Source organism: Drosophila obscura, unplaced genomic scaffold, assembly GCF_018151105.1.
Source record: "Drosophila obscura isolate BZ-5 IFL unplaced genomic scaffold, ASM1815110v1 contig_30, whole genome shotgun sequence".
Classification (NCBI taxonomy): domain Eukaryota; kingdom Metazoa; phylum Arthropoda; class Insecta; order Diptera; family Drosophilidae; genus Drosophila; species Drosophila obscura.
In genome coordinates, this window is record NW_024542818.1 from 1,726,710 (window position 1) to 1,754,287 (window position 27,578).

The 27,578-nt window shown below is 41.1% G+C and overlaps 1 protein-coding gene across 2 annotated transcripts in view; it reads left to right on the forward strand.

The window, feature by feature from the left end:
- The window catches only part of LOC111068754, a 135,414-nt gene that overhangs the window by 20,118 nt on the left and 87,718 nt on the right, over window positions 1-27,578 (forward strand). For both annotated transcript variants that reach the window (XM_022358456.2, XM_022358457.2), the window contains exons 2-5: window positions 15,205-15,302; window positions 22,320-23,184; window positions 24,728-24,991; window positions 25,051-25,215. In XM_022358456.2, the coding sequence (XP_022214148.2) occupies window positions 22,648-23,184; window positions 24,728-24,991; window positions 25,051-25,215 (966 nt within the window). In that variant the 5' untranslated portion in view covers window positions 15,205-15,302; window positions 22,320-22,647. The remainder of the gene's footprint in view (window positions 1-15,204; window positions 15,303-22,319; window positions 23,185-24,727; window positions 24,992-25,050; window positions 25,216-27,578) is intronic.

Genomic DNA, 27,578 nt, shown 5'->3' on the forward strand with positions numbered 1-27,578 from the left:
AAAATTATTTTAAATACAGAAATAAAAAGAAAACGATCGATCAAAATTTCTTTCTTATGAGTCGTTGAGAAGAATGAATCTAACGACGGTGTTAGGGAAAAAGTGTTGCTTCCAAATTAAATTCATTCAAAATGGAACACCACAATGTGGAAGGGAATTAGTTTCAAAGTTTCGAAAACTGTATAAAATTTGCGTTATATGTATATTCGCTGGGATATATTCAAATTATGGGGATTCCTCTCTGTACCTCAAAATTGTTGCAAAAGCCTTAGGAAAAAGATTTCTCAAAATTAGCAAACAATCAAAAAAGATAATAAATACATTTTGTGTTCCATATTCCCATAAAAGTTGCAACGGCCTCATTATCTGCCCCTGCCTCTGTTGCAACACCCCCTCTCTGCCGCATTGTGCGTGTTATTGGATCGCAGACTTAAGGAAGAGACTTGACTTGGCTTCGCTTTTGCCTCTCCGCGAAAGCAATCCAGAGATCACTCCCTCCGGCTCTCCCTACCTCTGACTAACCAACTGACATAATTCCCAAGGAAAATGTTAAATGCATTAACAACAACAGTTATGTCTCAATTATTGCCCCCCCAAAACCAGTTTACAGCTGCAGAAACAGAAGAAAAAAACCAGAGAGGAAAAACGTCAAAAGAAAACTTAAATTAAACTTTAAGAAGCAGCAAAACAATTTCCATTACAAAAACAACAATTACGAATGGAAGGGTAGCTTAAAGAAACGAATTGCTAGATACCCTGGCATATTTTCTATGGGAGCTAAGCTCTTCTCACAACCCATGGGATTGATTGATTGATGCTTTTTGTGTCAGTGATTTTAGGCCTTATTCGGGATAAATATTCAGAATTCTCTTTGCTTTCCAAGCATCTTCTAAAAATCGCTATACCTTCTCCATTAAAAGAGTATAGAAAAACAATAACAATTAAAGCAAACAATGTGGAAAAATGGCAACAAAAAAGGCGGAGAGGGAAAAACATACACGCAATGCAGTTTTTCCAGCTTCCCATGCCCCATGGCCCAAAAAAACCAGAAAGAAAAAAAAAACCACCATGTTAGCATTACATTTTCAATAAATTAATTTCCTTTTTGTGTAAAAGCTTGGGAAAAATCTAAGGATGCAAATTGTTTGGAAAAAAAGAAGAGGAAAAAAAGGATGTTTTAGAGATAGTTTTAATAAAAAAAGAAATGAAAATGAGGTTTAGAGAGGAGGTTTTCATAGGGTTTAGTGGCACATAGAAAGGCTGAAGAAAAATGTTTCCAAGGAGGTTTTCGGAGGTTGGTTAAAGTGGGAAAGCCTTTAACCTTAAGTTGTAGGGGGGTATTTTTTTTTTTGGTTAAAAGTGCCACTTCGTTGAAGAGTAAAGAAAAACCCACGCAACGCTGACGGCCTTAATGGAGACATTAAAAAAAGGCTTCCTTCCCCGCTGGCTTTATCTCTCTCTCTCTCTCTATTCCTCTTCATATGCTGTTGTGGCGTCTAAATTGCTTTTAATGGTCACTTGTGGCACTTTACTTCCCCGTCCTATGCCCCATCCATGGGATCCACTGCACTTTTCCATCGTTTGAAACTGTCGCAACTTTGTTAAAGTTTTTTATATTTATGTTAGGGACTCTCCTCTATTGCGGGCTTTATTTGTCGTCTCCTACTCATTGAGCACTCGCACGCACGCCCACGCTGTGTTGTGGGGCCCTTCCTCCTATGCCTCCGGCCTGCGTGTCTGCCTCTTTTTCATAGACTATTAAATGTTGCACTTTAAAGTTCTCCCTTGGCTTGAATGTATGAATGTCAGTGGAGCGTGGAATGGAGCTCTCTATACTTAGCTCTATTAATATTAATGTAGAAATGATCGAATAAAAACTAGACAAATACTAACAAGAATACTATACTATACTTATTTCTATCATCCAGGGTATATATCTTCACCCATCTCTCAAGATATCTGCACCCATCTCTCATCCACCTTCCTATACAATTTTTTCGGTGAATAAATATCTTTATAACTCCTTATCGGTGTCTATATCTCTGAAGGTCCCTCCGACCTACTGTTGTATTTATTTATTTTCTATTTCTCAACTATTTCCCTGAATTAACAAATATCTCTCATTAAATCACACAAACTAAATGAATTGCAATGCAATCTCTCCAAGCGAATCAATATTTCGATATTTAATAGTGATCTACATGGGCTCGGCCCCACCTTCCCTTCATGATAATTTCAGGGTCGTTCCGCTTATGCCGTCCGTCCGTCCAATGCTCTTGGCACGCAATTAGCATTTGAAATTGAATTGAATTTTCCTCGTATGCTTTTGAGACGTTTGTCTGTCTGGTTAGTCGCTTGGCCAACAACTCTCCGTTTTTTTTTTTTTCTGTTGTCATTTGAATATTTCATTACCAAAGTCAGGCCACGATATCTCGTACCCTACGAAGTTTTTTAATGGTTTTGGCTTTGAGCCAAAAACTATTTTTCAAATGTTTATCATCAGAAATGACTTTGATGGGGAGTCTTCTTACCAAAAAAGAGACGTGATATTGTAGGTTGATATGGTATTAAATTACTGAGTGAAACTTTAGAAAGATTTTTAGCTAAAATTTCACTTGAAAAGGTTTTGGCCAGAAAATGTGCTGAAGATTTCTCAAGAATTTTGTAGGGTCAACTCAAGTGCTTACAGACGAGTAGGTACATATGTATGTATGTATATATTTCATTTTGATGGGATACCAAATCGGACTCGGCTTTCCTTCTTCCTCTACTGGCAGCAGCAGCAGCAGCAACCTGTTCCCAAAAGTAAACCAAATCCATTCATCAACCTGACTGCCACACACTCCTTCTTCTTCGCCAGCTCACGCGTACACTTCATACGGTGGTACCTGTCTGCCCACAAGAGTTCACTCCACTCCTCAACACTCCTCAACACTCCTCAACACTCCCCATCACTCCATTTCGCTCCTCAACACTCCACTTGCCACAACGTGCGCTGCACGCACTTCCCATCAGAGATAAAATATAAAAAAAAACCAAACAAAAAATACAGCCCAAAGACCGATAATAAAAACCAACTTTCCAATTGACCCAGTTAACACCCGGGACTTGCTTAATCTGCTTGCCTTGCCGCTGCTGCGAAATGGAACACAATATTTGTGGGGGGTTAACCCTTATAGAAAGGGGGGAACCTTGTAAATCTTGCAGTAGAAAGATTTCCCCATGGACTGTAACTGGAACTGACAATTAATTAGAGAGACACGCGAGACAAATGAATAAAATTAATGAATGATAAGTTTATCAAGTGAAGATCATGCGGGGAAAGATTCGTTGGTTGCATCATTAGCACTTGACGGGGAGATTTATTTGACGGGGAAGCCTATTGTATTTTTTTTTGGGCAGTGAATAAATCAGAATTAGGTAACTGTGACAGTGAAGTTGAGTGAAGGGAATGAATTAATGTGGAAAGGGAAGCTAAGCTATGACGAGGAAGCGGAGTAGAAGCAGAGCTCTAGAAGAATACCAAATAAATACTAGAAAATGATTACTTAGCAATATGCTAGAAAATTCTAGAATAATATGTACTAAAAAAACTATAAAATTCAAGAAAATATACTAGAAACACAGTAGAGGACCAATGAATACAAAAAGAAAATCAGAAAATACATATAGCTAAGAAAATCCACCTAGAATAAGAAGCAAAGAAGAAGGAACGAAAAAGCTTTCATCCGCTGAATATTCAAAGTGCATTTGGGGAATATTTGGGTATTCCAAATAAAGTAATTAAAGTTTTGCCCCGAACCAAGCACCGCCACCATCACCTCACGCTTTATCGATTACAAATCAAATTCTAATTGAAAGCAAAGATCAGGGCGGTGGTTGCACTCGCTCTCAATCTCCCACCTATGTCTCCCCTTCTCTCTATCAGTATTATTGTTACCGTTAGGCAAACACCGATGGATGAGTGGGCATTCGTTGCATTTGAGGGAAAAAAAAACAGAGATACTCGCATGGAAAAAGGTATGCGGGGGTATCCATGACTGCATTTACACTCCCAAAATATAGCTGAGTAATGGTGTAATGCAGAGAGAGAGAGAGAGGAGACGCGGCACGCCTCGGGACCACCCTACTCCTCCCATATTAAAGCGTGTAATTAGTTTTGAATAGATATCTTGTTCCCTCTCCATCTATGAGAAATGGGGGAAAGACTCAGAGTGAGTGACGGGCGTGTGTTTGTGTGTGTGTGTGAGGTTGGGGGTCAAGTTCATGTTCATGTGGATTCCTAGACGACTGGGGGGGGGGTACTCCATTTCCATGGCAATAGATGGATAGAATACTTCAATGTTTATCCATCAGGCGAGGCAGAGTTTTCCTTCCCTTTCCCAGAGTTTACTCCAAGCTAAAATCAATAGAAATTAGTCGACACCCGACTGACAATGCAACTTCTTCCCCATCCGCAAAGGGGATACAGAGGGTGTTCTCTCAGCACTGCAGTAAAACTTTAGCCCAGCTGTCAGGTTTATGACATTTGATAGGAGGAACATTGAGGGTGGGAAATCACTAAAGAAAGAAGAGACATGCACCACGCCATGACTTTGACTTTGATTAAATGGGGAACTCCTGTGAGAGACATGTGTGTGTGTGTGTGTGTGGAAGCCATTCAAGTTTTATTTGGGAAAACTTACAATGGCCATCGGCAAATGGGAGAGGGAGGGAGGGAGGGAGAATATCCTGTTTGCAAATTCAAACAAAATTCGATAAAAACCTGCGAAGAAACTCTGTCCTCTAGGGAAATCAATTTATAGATAAATTTAATTAATTGCTAAGCATTTTCGGATCATTTCTGATCATCAGTGCAATCTTTGGCCATGTTTATCATTTGTCTGGCACTTGTCTGTGTCTGTTGTGCCTGTGGTCCCAAAGGGTCTGGCTGTGTCTCTCCTGCTGCAACAATCAACCAAATTAATTAAAATTGTTATTGCAACGGAGGCCACAGAGGTAGCTGCAGCAATGGTAGAGTGGCAGTGGCAGTGGCACTGGTACTGGCAGCGTGGCAGTTGCAGCATCACGTCATGTCGCTTAAAAACGTCATTAACATTAACATTAACCTAAAGCTCTCCTCAAACAACAGGCGGACTTTTCACCTTGGCAAACGGAGATGGAGCTGCCGAACGGAGTTCGCGACGGATGACGGGGGGAGGGATTCAGACAGCAATTTTCGCAAACGAGACAGAAATCAGACTCATTAAAGCTGCCACAGAGAGAGTCCAATGAAATGGAAATGAAAATAAGAGGCCAGGGAAAAGCAGCAGCAGCGGCAGCAGGAGGAGGATTTGCAGTCGAAAAATCAATGCGGGTGTCTGCCACACAGCTTGCGTCTCCGTGTCTCCTCCATTCACTTGTCGCTGGCTGGCGTTGAAACAGAAGCAGCAAAACCATAGAGCTGCATAGAGTGTGGCATGCAACAGCAACAGCAGCCAGCAGGCAGCAGGCAGTGGGCGATGGCTACTGTCTCCTTGTACGTCTCCGCCTCCGCTAACTCCGCCTCGTTTCAGTGAAACAAATGTGAAATGTAAATTTTCATGTCTTTTGGAAAGAAATGAAATGGAAATTTATATATCATGTAATTTGGTTGCCACCCACACTACACACACACACGCGAATTTTTTCTCTGGCGCCAGTGTGACCATGCATAAAAAAAATAAAATGCTAAAATGTCAAATTTGGACTTTGGATTTTAAGAGAAAATCGCATCGTTTTTTATCGCTCTTTCCCCCCGACATAGCCATCAATTCTGTTTGCACATTTGACTTAGATTTCCCCGCACACAACCTTAATTTCTTTTGGTGATTCTTCAATTTTCACCTGCCATGCATTTTGCTGCATTTTCCGGTCGTCTGTCTGTCTCTTCTTTTGGCCACAAATTTCACCCATCAGCCCCACAAACATAAAAAGAGTCTTGACAAATTAATAAAAAACCCACTTGTCAGGTGGCTTTCCGCGCAGGAAAAGGAACCTCGCGGCGACTCATTCACTCATTTTGGTGATGGTGCCACAGGTTGCCAAATGCAACAGACAGACAGACAAGACAGACAGACAGACAGACAGACAGACATACAGAGAGACAGACCGACCTCTCTGGTGGTTGATCTTTTGCAAATTGCATTCTTAATGGAGATTGTCCCAGCCCCCAGGGGCTGCAAGTGCGAAATGCAAATGACTTGGGCAGTGCCACATGCAGCAAATGGTTGAAAGGAGGCATTTCGAGAGTTGCTTTTTTCGCAGAAAAATAGTTTGAAATGATAGGTGCAATGTTGCCAAATTTCACAAGGAATGTTGGATCTAAAAAAAATAAATAAAAAAAGTGCAAAAAAGTTAAATGAAAATTTGCCAGCTTCCATCAAAATTAGAATGGAAAACCTGTGAAATTTCAAAGCAAATTTGTATATTTTTTCTCACTATATTCTTCTCAATTTATTTATGTTCACAAAAAGTTCGTACGTTGCCGAATTTCATTGGAAAGCATAGAAATTGAAAATTTTCCATATTTTAATACAATATTGAATGTTTTCATGAAATATATTATGCAATAATAGATTAATGATTTTCGGTTTCACTTCACTGCAGATTTTTCCCTTCATTGTTGCCCATTTTTAAAGGAATTTTGTCAATTTCTAGTGGTATGAAATGCATTTGCCAAAGGAAAGTTAAACTTTAGGGCAGTAGCATTTCCAATTCTCTCATTTGAAGCAGGCAGACTGGCATTCAACTTCCATTCCCCCATATCTCGAGTGTCATTAAGTGCAATTTGAAATACTTTCAATCGAAATACCAACCGCCCTCGCATGCAGACAGCTGCTCTCTGGCTGGAATTTTCTCTGGCTTCGTTGTTGTCTGATTTATGACCATTTAATTACCATTAAAACAAATGGCAAAAAATGAAAGATTAACAATGCAAATTGCCAGAGTGAAAGACACGAGAGACAAAAAGACAGACAGAGCAAGACAGAGCGGAGAGAGAGAGAGAGGTAAAAATCAAGTGTCTGAAACGCCATCTAACGGGCAGGTCGTTGAACGTTTGCTTTGGGGCATGCCGTGTGGTTGCACAGCCAAAAAAATATTAACAATATAACAGAAAACATTTCTATGCTCGTAATTTTCAATTTGTTCTGTAAAATAACAAAAAATGCTGAAATAGTAATCGAAAAACTGAACAATACCAGAACAATTTTGGACTTCCGAAAAATAAGAAAAAAGTCTTCAATCAATATCAAAATAATCTTTTTTTTCAATTATTTATAACTACAAAAAAATATACAAAAAATACTAAAAAAACTTGAAAAATTCTGGAAAAATACTGCAATATTTATCACCAATTTTGCATAATTATCACAGACGACTGTTGTTTGTGTTTTTAGTTGAATAATGTGTTAAATGTTTGCTATATTTATGGGTATGAGCCACGCCTCATAACCCTCATAACCCTCATCCCCATGCCCGATGCCCCACTCCGCTGATTACCAACTGGAGAGCCAGACACAAGTACCGCTAATTAAAATTCAACGTTTTAAACCCCTGCTCCCATGTCTGAGTTTAACTAATTTTCGGGGGTAACAAACAGCAGTAACAACGAGTCCAAAACAAAACAAAACAAACGTCAGTGCCGCCGCCGGCTTGCTGTAAACTTGGCTTAAACACGCGATGGCCGCGAATTTTTTGTAGCAGGGAAAAACAAGATATAGAATTGTGGCTATTGGGAAGACGAGGGTTAAGATACCCTTTAACAGAATTAAATATTTTACCTTATAGATTAATTGTTTACCAAAAACGAAGCTGCCCGTTGGATGCGTGCCGTTTCATGGCTCTTATGACTCAAGAATAAATACTCTATAGAGCATTAAATGCATGCCAAACCTAGGCTTAAAATCTTCATACCCTCTCCCTTTAAGGGTAGTTACGCTTGCATGTCAGAAGACCATAAAAAGGATAGTTCCAGCGAGGGAACTGCAAACGGGACAGGACAGGACAGAACAGGGTCTAGGCGGCAGCATTGACATTCAGGAAGGACACATGTGGGTGCCCTCTGGGGGGAGTTCTACAGAATGGAAATAGCAATATTGTTTGTCCAGCTGTTGTCCAGCTACAAAACAATAGAGCTTTCCCGGCAGACTTTGAAGGAGTGTGAAGGTGACCCAAATTGAGTGGTGACCCATGAGAAACTTCGACAGATTTCACTGAACCCCAAAATCAACTCCCAATCAACTTTAAGCCATCTGAAGTTCAGGCTCAGGTTCAGGTTCAGGTTCGCAGAGGTGTTGGAGGTGCACTCGTATTCATGTTTATGTTTATATTCATAGCTTAACCCCCCATAATCATGGTAATAATCATAAGATTATCCATTCGTAAGTTACACTTTCGACTGCTGCCCAATGGTTGTTCACTCTCTGAATGAATTGTGAAAGTGCTGAGAGTGAGATATGAATGTATCTGCTAGATACATTACATTCGTATGAATATGCACTTTTTTTTTTATTCGGCACGTACACAAAGAGAGCTACGAATTGCGTTTGCTTTTTGCCCCGCCAGCCTTGAAGATCAGACAATGAGATCTTTCTTTGTGCGGGTTTGGGAGATGGATGGGGAGGGGCTCTTGGAGGATGGAGGATTTTGTAAGACACCTGAGGCAACGTCGTCATCGTCGTCGTCGGCGGCCGTTGCATGTCATTTTCTGACGGTATCTCAATAATTCATACGCAATTGTATTGAACAATAAATTAATCACACGAACAACAAGCTGCCCCGAAAGAAAAACAAAACAAAAACCAATGCGAGAGAGCCACCACAGCAGTGCTGTGACAGCACACATGGGGAGACTCTTTTTATTCCAGCCCGGATAAACGTCATATAAAACAATAAGCGGAAAGAGGAGATGATGGCGTGACACGATGGGGATAAGGCAGAAAAGATTAGAAGGAGGAGAAGCAGGAATGATAAAAAGATTTAAATTGGGGATCTAGGGTATGGGAAAGGAAGCTGCCAATAGCAAGGAGAAAATAATAGATGGGATAATAGATCATTGAGGGCGTATCTTTTTACGTAAAATTATGATCCAGAATTGAAACTTTTAAATAGAGTATCTTCCCTTTTCGCTGTAAAATCTTTTGCTGTAATATGCAGCCAAATTAGTCGCAACGTTTTTGTCGTGCTTGCAACTCTTTCAGTTTGCTCACGCAACCATCTCTGGGGCTGTGCCACAACAAAACAGATGGACATTTGGCAGAAATGAATAAATATTTATATAGCAAACAACACACGATCGGTCCGAGAAATGTCGGTGGAAATTAAAAGAGCAATTTTCCAATCCAAAAACAAAAGAGGCAAAAGAGTGCTGCAGCTGGAGGAGGAGGATGAGGAGGTGGCATGCACCATGGCACCAAAGGAAGCAAAGATCAAACAAAGATCGAACGTGTTTTGGGTGCAAAAGTCAATTAATCATTAGAGAGAAACAAAAAGCGATTCCATGTTGCAAGTTGCAACTTGCATGTTGCATGTCTCTCGCTCTCTTTTTCGCTGTGACTGTGGCTGTTGCTGTCGCTGTTGCACTGATGAGGAGGCACACAGGAAACATTTTTGTGTGGCCAAAGTAAAAGTCCAGGCAGTCGGCAGGTCTGTGGCGCTGCTGCCTGTGACAATGGCAAAGTTGTGCATTTTCCACAATTAACGAACATTTTCCAGATGCCAGGAACACGCTCCAGGCTATCCTAGCTCCTGCGATTCTCCTCTATGTGGAAATTCCAACAAGTATCTCAATTTCAATGGTGTGTGATGGTGGTGCACCTCTGATGAGGCTCTGACTCTGTAAACTTGTTTGTTCCGCAGTGCGTTTGATGCCTTTTTAATTGCTCGACTACTTTGTGTCTCTGTGTCGCTCTATGTACGAGTATCTGTAACTCTGGCTCCCCTTTATGGCCAGCAATCAGAGCAACAACTGCAGACATATACGCATGTATCTAGGGTGCCCACATGCCACCTTTCAGAGTCTGAGAGTCGGTCAAAACCAGAGCCACAACTCACATATCAAGTCGTGAACGAATGCGGAGAGGAGTTTACATAATCGACAGCCAAGCAGCGACCTAAATGTTGAGCCTAAAAATCATAAAAGAAATAAAACTGGACATTAAGTTATGTGAGATGACGAATTTGAAGTCAAAAGATTGCTGAAAGCTTGCAAAAAAAGGCCTAAAATATAAAGTTCAGAGAGGAAAACTTTGGCGTAATAAACCATTAAAATGAGCATCCAAATAAATAAAAATGTGAAGATTATAGAGCAAAATAGCCCCCCAAATGATAGATAGAAAGAACATCCCTCCAGATATTAATCCCTGACAGATTTATTCAATCAAAATGTAGATCAAATGTCAATAAAGATCGCTTAAAATATTATCTGTAAAGGTTCAAGTTCATTTTAAGCGAATCATAACCGATTTGGAGACTTCAATCAAGCAAAGAAACAACGATCATTTGGTGTCAATAAAGTTCACCAATAAATCGAACATTTCAATAATGAAGATCACCAAGAACTAGAAGATCAAATGGAGAATAGAAAGAGTATCATTTACAGCTTTATTTCGAAGCAATGATCATTAGTTTTAACTGCAAACCGAAGATCACTTGAAGATTATCTTCCACTTGGCAAACACAACTGCCATTCAGTGTCAATGTTGTGTGTCAATTCGATTCTGTTAGACCCAATTGATTGTATCTTAATGTGAAAGATCACTTCAGATCACCGCTAACTTGATGGCCCATCTGTTTTCCATCGATAGAGTGATGTTATCGCTTTGGCTTGAAGTTCACTTCGGGGGCATCATTAAGGAGACTGCCATAAAGAGAGGACTAGAGCCCACTCGAAGATCAATCCAATCACCAATCACCAACCACTTGTGAACCTTTCACACTTTGCTTTGGAAAAGCAATTGAAAATGAAAACGAAAGTGAGGATCGATACGAGTGCTCGCAAGCAAACAAAAACCAATACAAATCTCAGCTCTAATTGTTTGGATTGTCTTTCTTTATGGCTTGTGTCGCGCAGCTTGATGTGATTTTAATTGAGTTGCGAATAAAAATAAAGCTGTAAACATATCAATTACCACAGCGCCCAAAGCATAAGTTTTGCCCCAATTGTTGGAGAAACACAGACATTACTATATACTTTGTGTGTGTGTGTGTGTGTGTGTGTGTGTCTGTATGGATTTTTCCCCCACTCTTACGCACGGGAGAGACAGTACAACGATCTGCAAGATTTATCGTCTTGCAGTTAGGTTTATCCTCTCTCTCTCTCTCTCTCTGCTTGATGCACTGCTCTGTCTCTGTGTCTCTCTCTTTCTCTGCATTGGATTCTCACTTTTTCTTTCGCTATTTCTACAACTTGTTGCTGTGGCATTTTATCAAAAACGAATCTGTGGCATTTCATTCGGAGTTGAAGTCGAGTCGAAGTCGTCGGAGTCTTTGGTGCCTGCCTCGAATGCCGAATGCCAGCAGCAGCAGCAGCCCACACATCTCCTCAGCGGCTTGACGACAGTTTTATTTTTTATTTTTAAGGCATACACTTTCTGTAGGGGCATGGCGACTTTTGCTTGGAAGTTTTTAAAGCAAAGATGAAAGTTTCAAGATTTAGATTTCCACATTTAGATCTCCAGTTGGATTATTTAATTAATTATAATCCGCCTAGGAGAAGAATATGTTCTTACAAATAAAATACAACCTCTATTGAAGGGTATATCCAGCTGCTGTCTTACCCCTAAGCCGCTTTTCCTGGTGTCTTTGAGTTTATTTTTTTTGATTTTCCTCCACCCGACCTCCCCCCTTTTCTTTACACTTTCCAGTAGCCAAAGAGACTTTTGTCATTGTTTTTAAGCCATTGAGAAGTTGCCATCGCATCGTCTCCATCGGGTCGGGGGGACTGTGGGACTCGCGTCATAGTTAAAAAAGTATTTTATCTATGGATTGTCAATGCATCTGTATCTTTGTATCTGTCATGCGTGTGTGTTTGTGTCTCTCTGTGTGTGTGTGGTTGTGCATTGTTTTTACTGCTTTGAGACGAGACTTTCGTTAAAATGTGGCTGCTGCTGCTGCTGCTGCTCTGTGACTGACTCTGAAAGTGAATCTCAAATCTCACTGGCAGAGAGGAGAAGCCAAGGATGGTTTGTGGCTCGTTTGATGTGGTGGCACCCATGGATGTCGTCGATGTACATACGTCAACAGAATTTGCTAACAAGGTCACAGAGAGAAAGACGCTGAGAGACAGAGGGAGGAGGGGGGGGGGGTTTACCTGCCCCAAACAATGTATCTTTTGAGTTGCATATCTGATAGCCAGCATCTGAGTGGAGACGGAGGAGAAGACTCTCATTTGGTATTGGGGGTTTGTTTGTTTGTTTGTTTGATGATTTTTTTCTGGAAAAGATTTCAAGACTTTTGCCAACGCATTTCACTTTCTATTGCATTTCGAATGCATTTCTCTCTCACTCTCACACCACACGTCTTTCTTCCTCTTTCACTTTCGTTTCGTTTCATTAATGAATTTCAAGAGAGAGACAAAAAAAACTGATTCTTAATTCTTTCGAGGTGGATATCACATGTTTCACCTTTTTGTTTGTGCTTATGCAACCACAACAACAGTGTGCTTGACAGAATTTCTGGTTACGCATCTCTGCCTCTTGGTGGGGCAGATTAAATTACACGAACAAAGAAATAAACAAAAGATCTTTTAAGAGGCGTTGGATAAGTAGAAAATGTGTGGAAAGCTGAGTGTGTTTGCTGTTTGTTGGTTTGAAGAAGGCTTCTAGAATTACATGTAGGTACTTATCTAATAACGAAGGAGACGCGGGAGCAGATGGAAGAGATAATGTGAGCGCAGTTGTTGCTAGACTTTGCCTAGGAATGGGTATAAGGAATGGGTAGAAGAAGGTACAGTAGGTGTTAGGTGTAGGTGCTGATTTCTCCTCCTGATGATGATATTTCTTTTATTGCTTTTTTTAGCACCATCAAATTGAACATTTTCTCTCTAATTTTTCTTCGATTAGAGCTGAAACTATTATCACTTATGGCATTCAATTGAAAAACCCACGCAATCTCTGCTCTTTGAGCAACCCTAAACCTTAAGCATAGATTTTACTCTCAAACTATTAACACTTTTTGTTGCTTCAGATGGGGTTTAAACACCCACTCGATTCCTTTGTTTTTATCACTTGTTTCTTGTGTTTCCCTCCCATCACACTTTTTGACATGTGTCAAAATCTTTTAAAGCTTCGACAAGAAAATGTTTAAATGGATTTTTTTGTTACCCATGGGGGTTTAGCAGCACTCGTACCTCCCCCAACATCCATTCCCCGTTTCTATTGGGGGTTCCACTGGGAAAGGGATCCAATTATCGCCTGGAGACGTTGTCGTCGGTCGTCATTGTTTTCTTCTCGTGTTGCTGCTGCTGGCTGCTGGCTGCTGCTGTTGTCGATCGCTGACGATCGACGTTTGTGCCCATTTCCGACTTTAACAACTTGACCACAGCGGTGCCCCCTCTGCTAAGTGTGCCTTCCCTCCCCGCTCCCTCTTGCATCTACCATCTTTTGTTGTTTGCCAAAGTAAAAACCGCGTTGTGTTTTTTGGTTTTCGGGTGGTTTTTCGTGCAAATTTTCGCCAAGTTTGCAGTTAGTTTTTGTTTGTTGCTTTTTTACAAATTGCCTGTAAATGATATTTTCACAACTCGCGCGCATCGATTGACTGCAACAGAGACCCACAGACCCCGGCACAGACCCTCCCGGCTGCCCCAGTACCCCGTTAGCCTCCCCGCCCCATCCCCCCGAATAGTTCCAGAAAAGTGAGAGAGTTCGTTGGGGTTAATGCGACCAATAAATTGTTGTTTGGCGATTTGTTGCTGATTTTACTCGGTTTTCTCAATGTTTTATGAGCCATATTTTGTCTATCTCTCTCTCTCTCTCGTTCTCTCTCTGTGGGTGAATTTTCCGTCTCTCTCTATTTGTGTCTTGATTTTTTTGATATTTTTTTTGCTTTTGTTTTTTTTTTGGGTCTTTGGGGGGAGGAATTGATGTTTTGTTGAATGTCGAAAGCCTAACGGCAAATGACGAGAAATATTGAAATTTTACACAGAAATTGTTTTCAATTTTCATCGACATTGTTCAATTTTTCATGATTTTCCAAACTTAATGGAGTGGATATGGAGTGAGAGGGGAGGTGGTGGGGTGGGGTGGTTTTTCCATCACAAATTTGAGTGCAAATATAATTAATGATAATGAATTGTTGTGTTGCTGTGCCGCAGAGACGCCCTCGGGGGAAGTAATTTTTGCTTTTGGTTTTGTTTTTGTGGTACTGAGGAGGGGGAAAATGTGTACGAAAAAATGTCGTGCATCGTTTTGAAGGAGGTTTGTGGGAGTTTTTTGTTTTTGTTTTTGGGTGATTTTCAGTTGGTGTAGCTGATTTATCACTCGAGACAGGCCTGAGAGATCTCCGGCGACTCCACGCTCCACTCTCTGCTGAGGCCTAAGGAGAGTACCACAGCGAAAGGTTGCCATAAAAACAAGAAAAGGAAGGCATGTCGTTTTGGGGGATCGAATATATTGATACCCTTTGTAGAGCGATGGTTTCTGGATAAAAAAATTGCACCGAAAGATACTAAAAAATATCTGAAAATTCTAGGAAAATTCCAGAAAAATGTATAAAATTGCCTGCGTATGCTTATTAAAATAATACCCATATCTGAATGCTTTCCTGCTGTTTGCTAATAATCATCATACCCCTAACCTCGTTTAGGGTATCCACAAAAAATGTTGCTAAGCAAATGTTGCCGAGAGTAAAAGTTGATGGTTTATTATGCCTCAGTTTTTCGCGGTTTTTGGTTTTTGTTGTTGTTGTTGTTGTTGTTGCTGTTGTTTTTGTTTTACTTCTCCTCCAACTCCAACTGCGTCTCAACTGCATTATGCAATCGCTCCCGCCAAGTGCTAATATCACAAACATTGGTAAACAATTTTCCCCCTATTTTCCACTCGACTCGACTCCACTCTCGTTGTTGCTTTTGTTGTTGTTGTCATTTGTCAAACTCCATTTCCGCTCCATTCAAAACATTTTCACATCACTTTTGCTTATTTGTTTTAACACGCATTTTCCTTCTCTTTTTCTTGTGTCTCGTTGCAGCATTTGGAACGTGCGATTCGAATGGCGCCACAAAAATCATTGATTGTCCAATGAATTTCGACTTTCGCACAATTTGCGAACATTTCACACTCGATTATGTGAGTAATTGTCTGTTAATTAAGTTTTACATTGAGATATAGTTGATATAGTAGAGAGATACTCACAGAGAGGAGTCCAGAGTCGGAGTCGGAGTGGGGAAGGGGAGTCTCTCTTGTCTCGTATGCTGTAATTCTTCTCTCTTTGTGTAGCTGTCATGCAGGAATAATAGATTTTGAGTAGCTTAACGAGCTGATGATGGGGTTCATTAGGTGGCAATGGGGGTATATGGCATTGCCATGAATGAATGGGAAGGCTTTGGATCTTGAATGGAGAATAATAGAGGAGAACTAGTAGGCACTGGAGAGAGAGAGGGCTAACTACTTTGAGGACCGTATTTAGTACTGGAAGTAGGTCAATGTCAGCGTCAAGGAAAATTAAGCGAATAGAGTGAATGATGGGTAATGGAATGGGGATTAAATGAATGGAATAGAAAGGAGTGAAATGGAATCAAAGGCATGGAACAGCAGAATAGAATGAAAGGAAATTAATCAATTGAAAGAGAAAAAGAAAATGTAAATTTTATAGGAAACAAGTGGAAGTCGACTGAGTTTTTAATATGTATCTACAATAATAACCAGCCGATTGTTGTATCGGCAGTATTAGAAATCGGAGACAGACGGCGATAGAATCAGCAACTTAAAGCAATTTAACAAACATCATTGACAACTCATTTTCATTAAATATTTAACAACAAATTCGTAATGGAAATAAGGAACTTCTTTTCCAGTTCTTACGCCTTCTTTTTGAGTGTTTTCCATTAGTTTTTCAATGCTTTAAATTTATTGTCCATTTGTTTGGATTCCGTTTCCACATTCTCCTCCTCCTTCTTTTACAGTTGCTAATTAAGTTTTTTGTTTCACTTCGAAGCCATATCATAAGTTATGTTTTCTTTTCTTTAAACCACTAATTTGCTGGCCTCTTAAATTAAGAGAAGTAGGCAGCCTGATGTTGCGGAGGGGAGGGAGTAGAGCGGAGTGGGACTATGCAACAGAGAGGTGTGGCCACAGAGTGCGGGAGGTGGTGGGTTATTTACAGCCTTGCCACCTGTCACCTGCCAGTGTTGCCTGCCGCCTGCTTTGCGATTAGGTGGGTCATAACAAACGACTTCCCTCCCTAACAAGAGGCGTGGCCAAAAATCGGGACTAGTTTTTTCTGTTTGGAGAGCCTCCCGTGTCCCCCCCCCACCCAAAAATAAAACTGATCGCAGAACATGTGGAAAACGTGTTCAAACTGCAAAAACAAAAACAAAAACAAAAAACACAGACGAAACACGAAACATTTATCATATGCGCAGGAATGCCATAGATAGAGTTGGGGTTCAACAAAAATGTTTATAAACTGTAGACAAATTTTCCAGCAATAGCAGCAGCAGTAGGTGGAGAGGGGGGGTTTGAGAGGGTGGCTGCCTCGTTGGGAGGTGGCGACACTATGTTTGCATGTTCCGTAAATTTGTCCACTCCGCCAAACTTCACGATAACTTTCGTTTTTTTTTTTTCTTTTCGCTTTGGAGCACTTCTCTAATTGCTTTTGCACCGCCGAAAAAATCTACAAAGGAAAGAAGAAGAAAAAAAAAAAGAGTTGCCTTTTGTCTTTTGTATTTTTTGGGGATGGGGGCAGCCTCGGTCCTTGGTACTCGGCTCCGTGTCCATGTTCCATGTCGCCATCTGTCGCCCTCTTTTTGCTGTTTCTGTGTTGCAGTTGTCTCCTTCCACCGTCCTTTGTGGCATGTTGCATGCACATATGTACATGTGTGAAGGAGTAGCAAGAGAAGACGGAGAAGTGGTTAAAGAAGTCAGGGGACTGGGCATCGGAGCAGAGTTCAGGACAAAGGCGAAGGAAGGTATTCCGAATGTTTTCATTTTCTGTCTGACATTTGGCACAAATGTTTGGAGCAGTAGAAGAGATGGATGGGAGGCTACCCTAAGCGAAAGAAGAATATGGGTTGGGTCTTCTGAAGAGAAGCAGCAACGGATGGAAAGCAACGAAAAAATACGATATTGGAAGGATAAATGAGTGAGAGAATGAGTGTCAAAGTAAAACTCTGTATATATCCCCTTAGACATTAATCTCCGATATCTATCTCTGCCTTCCCATCGCTAAGTCTTGCTACGCTGACCGATAAAACGTTGTTACAGGCAACACGACAGACAACCGCAACAAATTAAACAATTCATTGTCTTTGGAGTATACACCTCTACTCCATAGTCTCCTCTCCCCGTCCCCTCCACCATTCATGTCTTTTGGCCACAATTAAACTAGGCTTTGGACCACATATTGTGATTGTTTTTGTGGTCAAAACGTTGCGGTTTGCTCCAAAGTAAACTCTCCTTACAGTCTCTCTACCTAGCTCCCCTTCCTCCTCCTCTTTCCACGGATTTCTACCGCCCCTTCCATCCGCCTCCCTCCATCGATTTCTACCTCCCCTTCCATCCGCCTCCATCCTTCGGTCTTTACCTCTAAAAAGGTTTCGCTCTGTTGCTGCTGCTGCTGCTGCTGCCGTTGCTGTTTTTGTTCCTCTGTGTTGTTGGTAACAAGTCAATATGGTTATTGTCGCCAGATTGTTGTGGCCTGCCATTTGGCCATTTGGCCATTTGGCGATTTGGCCAGCATTCACGTGTGCCAAAAGTAACGCCGTCTCCTTGCCCCTTTACCCTCTCACTCGCACGCTGTGTGTGTGTCTCTGTGCAGCATGTGGCATGAAGCAGTTAACAATTCATTAGGTGTTGCAGCAGCAGCAGCCGCAGCAGCTGTTGTTGCCACTGCTGTTGCTGTTGCTGCTGCTGCTGCTGCAACTATCTTGGCAATTGTCAATTTATGGCATGTTGTCTGCCTTTGGGGGTCTCCTGCTTTATCGTCTGTTGTCCGTCGTCCGAGTGCCATGGTTCAGGCCTAACAACTTGGCTTCAATGGCCAAAACTGTGGCTCGAATGGCGATTCTTGGAAAGAATTCTGCAGCCAGCCACAAGTTGCTGGTTGCTGGTTGCCTGCTCTAAACAATATTTTAATTATGCTTTTGGTCTGTGGAATGTGGATTGTCGTTGCAGTTTGTCTGTCTGTCTGTCTGTTTTCGAACTCTTTTTAATGGTTTGGTTCTTTATTGCATTAGAGGCAAGATCCGAGACTTGTTGCCATCTCTACAGTCTCCTTTATACCATTAGAGATGAGAGGAATAAAGAAGAAGAGACTCACGCTACGAGCAGTCTTCTTGGAGTTCTTCTGCCATTTCCAGCACACTCGATCTTATCTCAGTTCATTCGTTGCTCATTCGCTCCCAAGTGAATCGATGACTAAATTAATGGCCGAAGTCGAAGTCTTATCTCTGCTTTCGGGCCAAAGATAGTGCCATTTTTTATACTATAGTATAATTGATTAGCTTTTAGTCCCACTCGAGTGTCTCCGAATCAGCGCCATCAGCGCTATCTAATCTACGCAGAGAACTCAGACTCCACACCCCAAAAACCCATGGGAGAAACGGAATACGAGTACAGTGAATGGCTTTCAATTGCTTGTGCACTTGATTTTGATTTGCTTGGCCTTTAATTGAAGCTTACCAGCGTGAGAATATACCCAAAATTTAAGTGAGTTTCACATCCGTTTTTGGTGGGGATTCTGTTCTCGTTTTTCATGGAGCTGAAAACAAAAAGCAAGGCAAATAATGTAGAGAACGGAAGTAAATGAAGATAAAAGTGTAGACAATACGAGAAATGAAATGGAAATGGGGTTTGGGCTAGAAATAGCTCTCGCTCTCTCTCTCTCTCTTCTATAAGAGATCCCCAAATAATTAAGAAATTTAAACTCCATTTCCTCACGGAAGTTTTCCCCCCATCAATGAAAGAAAAACCAGCCTGCAAAAATCGCTAACACAAAATGTAAACTGGAAATGTGCAATTTCCCAAATGAATTGGAGTTCCATGGGGTCCAAGGGGAGCCGTAGCCCCACTTCAGCACCTCTTCTTGCTGCAGACTTTCGTTTAGTCATTCGACTATTCCCCAACGATTTTACATGCAAAAAGTGTGTGGAAAATTTGCATAAAAGGGGGAGCCCTGACACATAAATCGGTTAATGCCTCTGTGGCTTCATTACATAATTATATAATTAATATGCTCAAGAGCAGCAGAAAAGCAAATAAAATATAATACGAAGATTCTTTGCTCAAAATAAAGAAGCCGATTAATGGATTTATAAACGAAAGCCCCATGAGTGCCAACATATTTAATTTACCATTGAAATACCTAACAAAAATACGAATATAAAAGGCATGATACCTAAATTTTACAACTATTTTAAGTTTGAAAAGTACATACAATATATAAAAATATTAAAAATTTCAATAAAAAAATCGAAAATGTAAGATTAAAAAAACGACCCCTTAATACTACAATAAAAAAACAGGGAAAAAACACCAAACTAAATAAAAATTGTTTTCGCCCATTATGCAAATCCCCAAATATTTAACACTTTCAACTTTAGTCCCCAGATAAAATCTCTGTTTAAATACAATTTTATTTAAAGACTTTTGTTTGGTTTGTCTTTGGTTCGGGTCTTCCTCTGCAGAGGGTCTTCTTCCAACCACACACCCCTTTAAGTGTCTTACATAAGACACCTGTAAATATTCGGTAATAACTCTTGTAGCCTCCAAAGGTTCCATAGAAAAAGAGCTCCAACCGAAGCCAAAGCACAAGCCAGCCAAAAGCAAGCATGTTCCACGTGTGGCACATAAAAGTAGCCACACAATAAGCCCACAGCAGAGCCCAGAAGAGACAGAGGCAGAGGCAGAGAGACCCTACACACAGAGACCTCAGAGACCAGAGATCGGGGGACCGTAGAGACCCCAAAGAGCAGAAGAAGCCCACCAAAGGCAATTAATAGACAAAGAAGAAGCACAAAACGCACACACAAGAGGAAGCAAAAGTAAAGAGCAGACAGAAGAGAAGACGAGACAACGAGACAGAGCTTAAAAATAGACAAATATTTTGCGTAGACAAATGAAACCAAAAATGAAGTCAACAAATATGTGGATTGTGGTGGGTTGGGGTTGGGGATCGTTGAAGTTGGGTTGGGATTGCAGGTACCATATTTTGTTATGCCAGACACGAAGTTTACGAGAAGCTCGTAAATCTGCCAAACGCCACAGAGAGGTATTATTCATTCATTCATTCATTCAGTCATCGTATCTGATTATAACACAAAAGAAGGCAGCGAATGATGACAAAAGAATCTATTTCAAGAGTCGTCAAAACTAAATCTTATTGGGTAAACAAAACTTTCGATTTCCATGGGTGGCATTGCTCCGTAAATCTTTGATCTATCAAGACTTCAACTTGGAAATGTTTGCTAAATAAAGAAGGGAGTTTAAATGAATGAAAGAACATTGTTGAAGTATTTAAATAGTGTGTTGTTTGTGATACCAATTAAACCAATATTTAATCTCAAAATCGAACTCTACAATCTCTTAAAATCAATGGGTTTAAGCTCCTTTTTTGGTAGTTTATTTTCTTGAGATTATTATTGGTGCAAAGACCTGAGATCTGAGACCGAGACCTGACTTTATTTACAGCTTTTTAGCATTGATTTGTGTTGCTGGGCACGCCCTCTGCCTCCATTCACCACCCACTTTTGTTGGCAATTTTATTTTATCATTTTTCATTTTCATTTTTTTTCCATTTGCCCCGCTGCTTTTGTCTCTCCGATCTTAGATCTCTCTGTGAGATCTGGCTGAGGCGGCTCTTAAGTGGCTAAATGAACGGCTAGCAGGCCAATTTTGGAGTTGGACAAGGTACCAGCACCGTGCAGCATGCCACCATGCCACTGCCGCCGCCTCTGTGCACTCAGTGTGTACGAGTGTGGTGCCTGCCCCCTTCTGACTGATTTGCATACGAATATGGCCCACAAGTGTTTTTGTTTTTTTGTTTTTGCGACTAATTTCGTATGAAAATTTGATTGCTTTGCTCTGCGATTAGAATCGTGTTCATTGTTTATATACTACGTACGTACCACCTCCTCCCACTGCTACTGTTGTCCGTCTGCGAGAGAGCGGCAGCAGCAGAGTCGTTGACCAAAAAGTTGCCACGAAAATTAAGTAATATTTGCATTCGTAATTATTATGATTCGAGCTTCAAGAGGTGGAAAAAGGGAAGGGGGTGGGGGGACTTGAAGCCATGTTATTATGCAGTTATACCCATTATAGAAGTTGGCTTTTAATTGCAGTTTACGGTTTCTGTTTGCTGTTTACTGTTTGCTTTTGCTGTGTGTTTCTGTTGTGGGTGTGATATGGAGATTGTAGATATATACCGACTGCAGAGAACTTAAGTTCTTGTGAGACTTAATTAATGCTAAAGTGGTTTACATGCAGAGAGGGTTCTTTCATAACCGCAAACTGTGTTGCAATATCTGATAAGAGCGGGAGCAGTTGTGGCTGTGTGTGCCCCCAGCAATGATATGGTAATGTGATATGATGTGTGCACACCGAAGCAGCAGACTGGCAGATAGAGAAATGTTTGTTAATTAAGAAATTTCAAGTTTTTGGGTTAGTAAATAATGAATGAATAAATGTAAAATATTACAAAAAATCCTTTAAACAAAACTTGTATTAAGCATTTTCCCAAACAAAACATTAACGAGCTTTAAAAAGTCTCTTAACACGAGAGTTAAATGGATTTCCTAAGAAAATATCAATCAAAGATTACACCTCTTCAAAGGGGAACAAGAAAAAGACTATAGGAAATTATTCCCATTGCCATTCGCTTTCATCTTTTTTCCACATAATAATACCAATCATTAGTAGACGAGGGAAAAATGGTAAATGAATAACTGCTGGTGGGGCAGCAATTATGCTGCAGAGAGCCCATTCACATGTGGCACCACATGCGGTGGTGCATCATAATCATCAACTGGGGGGCAATCATCATTAACAGAAGAGACCAGAGATCTATACATTCATACATCCATATCCCTAATTTTGTTGTGATTTCCTTTCCACTAATTTGCAATTTCTTCTTCTCTGTTTCGATTTCAGTGGCATTAACATACAAAAACATTTTTATCAAAATAACGAAACAAGTATTTTGCATAAAAACGAACGGGAAAGGAAATCGAAAGGAACGAAACGAAACGCGAAACTGTACCCTGCTCCTCCCCAAACCAAGGTCATTGTCATAACCAGAGAGCGGAACGCTGGCAAACGAAACGAAACAATGGGAATACGAGGAAGCCATGCAGACATGCAAATGTTGAACGAATTTTAAGCTGAAGTTTAAGCCAATTTACATAATCGCCAACACAACTAACACACACAACACATGGGAAACGCTACCAAAAAACGAGCTTAAACAGAGACCGCAACAATGGAAATGCAACACGAAATAAGGCAAGAAACAGGTGGAGAGCAAAGTATAGAAGCTGCAACGACAGAAACAGAAGCAGCAGCAGTAGCAGTGATGCCGCCTCCAATAGTAGAGGAAAGAGCATCAATAAGCAACCAAGAGACTGAAAAAGCGGCCATGATGAAGGAAGGACCCTTCGATTCATCCACAACGAAACCCATGAAATTCGATAGCAGCATTGCAACAGCAGGGATGATATTTGCAATGCCAGCCACGCCCCCAAATAGAGGGGCAACACACTTAACCACGAAATCTGCGAGCAATAGTCGCAGTAGTTCCCTCAAGAAACAGCGACGTGGAACAAAGGGAAATGGAACTGGAACGAATGGTAATGGTGGTGGTGCCACTGCCGGCCAGCCATTGAACTACTCGAAGAACAGTGGCAAACAATCACAGTCGATGACGTCACTGCAACCGAACGAAGAGGAGCATCAGGAGCATCGACGTGATGTCATTCAGGCGAAGCTCCATATGGAGCGGCCCTACAACAGCCTCAAGGTGAGTGAGCGAGCACCTGGAAGTGGGAATGGGAATGGGGGTACTGGAAGCGGCATCAGGTGGCACGCAGGTACAGCAGTTTGTGCCTGTTGTGTAGGCTGTGCCGGCTGCTTGCATAAATTTGCAATTGATCTGTGGACAGACTCAAGTGACTAAAGAGTAAGCTCTCGCTCCGTTCCGTTTCGTTCCGCACGCTAACGAGTTTCTGTTCGCTTAAAGTGACAGCGCCGCAGCCTACCGTTAGAATGAAAATGCTCTTGTTCTTGGTCGCCTTAATAGCGTGTGTGTCGCCTGTGTGTGTGTGTGTCAACGGAAATTGCTTTAATAAATTATTAATAAATTTCATTATTAGCATGAACCAAAAGCCTGTAACGGTTACGTGTGCAACAAAGTCAGTGCCAGTGGCGCCACAAACTTGCAACGCAAATTGCTGATTTATGCTGAAAACTGGAAAAATAAATGATGAAGAGTCAACTAGGCTGCCTTTAGTTAATGGAATTGGCGTTGTGATGGAAGCTTGATTCATCAGTAGATTGCATTGCACGAGAATGCCCATTAAATGTTGATATTCCAACATTCAAAAAGGGAGACTTTGAAGCAGGGAATGTCAATTAGCTTTTCACATTCGACAGTCCAAAAGCAAGGCTGTACCCTTGCTTACCCCGTAAAGTTCTTCTTCTCAGTTTAGGTTTTCATCTCTATATATAATGCACATTATATATAGAAACACTTTTGAAACACTGTTCCTAATGGCTGCATTCCCAAAGTAGGTACAGTCTACTCAAAACATAGGCTGCCTTCCCCCAGATGTCGCCGTCCGTTGCACATTCCAAATGACATTCCAGAACTCTATTAAGACCTCCCACCAGTCTGCAGTCAGTGGCTTATGCAAATCTGTGGAGTGTCGGCATTCCACACACCAAATATCAGTTCCCACAGCCCGTGCTTTGATTTACTTATAGACTTGTAGACCGCAGAAAAAACCATTTCAAGGCTGCCCCAAAGACCACCCCACGTCGCGCCATATGTCTCTGATCTTTTCTTAGTCACTGAGTGTGTGTGTGTGGGGATTGTGGACTGTGCGGATTAGGGGGCTGGGAGTTCGCATGAAATGCGAGTAGAAGAGGGGATACCAGGTGGGGTACCTGGCGCTCTGGTAGTGGTGGTGCTGCTGCTTATTCATTTAATCAATTACTCAAATCAGCAGAAAACAAGCCCCAACGATTCGGAATCTTGCTGAATGAATGACTGATTCCATGTCGGATTTCAATTTCAATTACTGCTGTGGCTTTGCTTTCTGGGACGATTGTGTAAATAAGGAATTTCCTTGCACGATTTTTCTGCGGGAAAATCAATGATTAATTAATTGCGCGCACATTGCAATTTGGAGCGCAGCCAAAACGGGTTTAAGATGGTCGGGGAGCATTATGTTTCTTCAGCCCATATTTGGAGGCTTCAAATTACTTATTTATTAACAACTTTTTTTGTCTCCAAATGCACACTACTCTACCGCTCCCTCTCTCTCTCTCTTTTCTTTCCACAGAAAAATGCACACAGTGGTGGCAAGTACGGCAACAAGATGCATCGCTATTCGTGGGGACAAAGCAGTCAAAGCAGTTCCACCAGTCTGCACAGCAGCGCCACCTTGGGGCTGGGTTCATCCGGCAAAGACGACCTCTGGGCGGCCATACAAACGAACTACAATTATATTATGGACACGAACCTGCTGGACACGTGCAAAGAGGCCAGATGTGAGATAGAGGGCGCCAGCACGGTGCTCGAGAAATCCAACGAATGTTGTTTGAAGGTAAATAAGTGCTTTGGTCGTGAAGTATGCTATGGAAATTAATTTGGAATTATTTATAGATGCTCGATGAAACCCAGCGACCGGATGGTGTTCTCTGCGAGGATCCCAAGGAGCTGCGTCGCTGGCTGCGCGAAATGGAAAACAAATTGGAGATTTCCCCCACCATCACTGAGCTGACTTTGTATGGCAATGCGGAATTGCAGCGACATTTGGCAGTACACTCGGTAAGTCCGACTGCACTTTTTTCTGTAGCATACTTTTGGTCGTGAACCACAAATAGAAAATGTAGAAGATATGTAAAGTAGTAGACGTAAAAACCGAACTTAAATTGCAAACATTAAGTAATATCGTTAAAAAAAAAGGCGTAACAAGTTTTTACTAAAAACCAATATTGAAACACATTAAAATCTGAAGGCTTAGATAGTTTTTAAATTTATTTTATCAATTAAGTGTGGCCAGGAAATGTAGAATGATAGTAAAATTGAATTTTAATTTTAAAATCAAGCGAATATCAATTTAACTAGTACAAAACTCGTTTTTTAATTAAAAATGTATTAAACTGAAATTCCACAAAATTCAAATCTTCAATTTCCGTTATTCATGGAAAGAATTTCACAATTTTTGAGGTTTTTTTTTTTAATGAATAAGTTCCAGAAAAACGTTAAACGTTTTCTGTGGTTTTTCATGAAAGTTAAGGTTGAAACTTTCAGAAAACCAAAAAAATTATACATGTATCTACTTTAGACCTCTAAGATTTTGATAACAAGCCAAAAGAAAGCGAAAAAAAGATACTAATCGCCGAGCTGGCTGGTGGTAAAAGTGTAACAAAACATGAAAAAGAAACATTGTGTCTTGTTGCAGCAGGCAACCCACAAAAATTTTACGCATTTAATTTTCATGGGTTTTCTTCAAACGCCATGACTTGCGGGTTTTTTGTTGCTGTTGTTGTTACTGTGGTTTTTCCCCCGCCCTTCAATTGCTTCCGTTAGTGCGTGTGTTTGTACCCGCTCCTACCCCCCTGCTGTGGCAATGATCGCTCCACTCTCCCTTCACCCCGTTTTGGCATAGATGTACCCCTCTTTACTGTCTTCCCTCTCCACGCTGTTTCGGAGATTGTGTAACTCTTATTTTTTGTTTTTGTTTTGGGAGACTCAAATCCGTCAGTCATTCTCATTTCCTACTCTCTTCCGCTGCTCAATTGAAGCCGTATGCCCCTTTGAAAATTCAGACAACACAAAACTTCCCTTGTTTTCTCCCAATTTTCGTTACGAAAATTTATTGAATTGAAAGTGAAAATTGCTTTGGAAATTGGAAGTCGAAGAAGAGATAACCCCAGAGCTTCCAGAGCCTCTCTTTGGCGCTGTGATGATAATTGGCATTCGGACGTTTTTTAACACCTTCAAAATTGGGGGAGTGTGCAGTTTGCAGTGTGCATTGGCGGAGTGGAGTGGAGTCTGGGCTTTGAATTGGCTTTGATTTAGGGGGATCTTTATCTCTGAACAATATTGGTTATATGCCAGACAGACAGACAGGCAGGCAGACAGACGATCGGAAGGGGAGCTGTGGCTACCCATATTATGCAATTGTGCGGGGGATCGCGCGCGTGTGTGTGTGTGTGTGTGTGCTCCGCCTTTGGCTTTGATTTATGTCGGTTTTGATTTTGATTTGAGCTTTATTGACCATGACGGGTGCCTCGCATTGCATAAGAATTGGGGAGGATATATCATGGGAAACCTTGGATTTGAAGGAGAGAAAAGCATACATTTAGTAGCAGAAATTTCCACTAAGAGCTTTCCCTTTCTTCCTGTTTTGATAACCTCCCCTTTCTGTTTAGTAGTTTCTTTCTCTTCCTGTTAAAACTTCCTTTTTAGATACGAATTTTACATTTTTTTAATCCTAATTTCCTTCCCCATTCCTGCACCCACTTGTAGAGAGACTTTTCTTTGACCCATTCCCAACACAATTGTTTTTCTTTTTTTGGCTAATTGAAAATTCCTTTTCCCAGCTTTTTTTCAATGGAATTCCAGCCACACATTTATGTAGCTCCAATCAAAAAAAAAAAACGCAGCCACTGGAGCCACGAGCCAACTGAAAGTAAAAAAAAAACAACAACAAAAAAGATTAGTTTGCAAATCGAAAAGCGATCCCCTTCGATCGATGCTGCAGCAGCTCCTTTTGCCTTACCCTGATTTACGACAATTGTTTTGTCACGTTGTCGATTGAAAAAAAGTGAAGAAAAAGAAGAGAAATAGAGTAGAAATAGAGGGGGTAAGAGAGGCGAAAAAGATTCAAAATAGAGGGGTATAAAGAGGTGCTATACCGAGTGCTATATAAAGTGGTTAGAGAGGGGCTTTCAGCGGGGGCTGCTGCACAAAATGTCAATTGCCCAAAATGGTTAAACATATTTCCAATAAGTGGTTTGGCGTTTGTCTCTGTCAATTGTTGGTAGTAGCTGCTACCGCTGTTGCCGCCGCTGCTGCTGCTACCTCTGTTGCTGCTGCTGCTGCTGCTGCAGTTACAGTTGCTGCTGGGGCTCCTCCCGGGGGCGTAGACGACACGCATTCAATGTCCAAAGTCGTAAACTAGA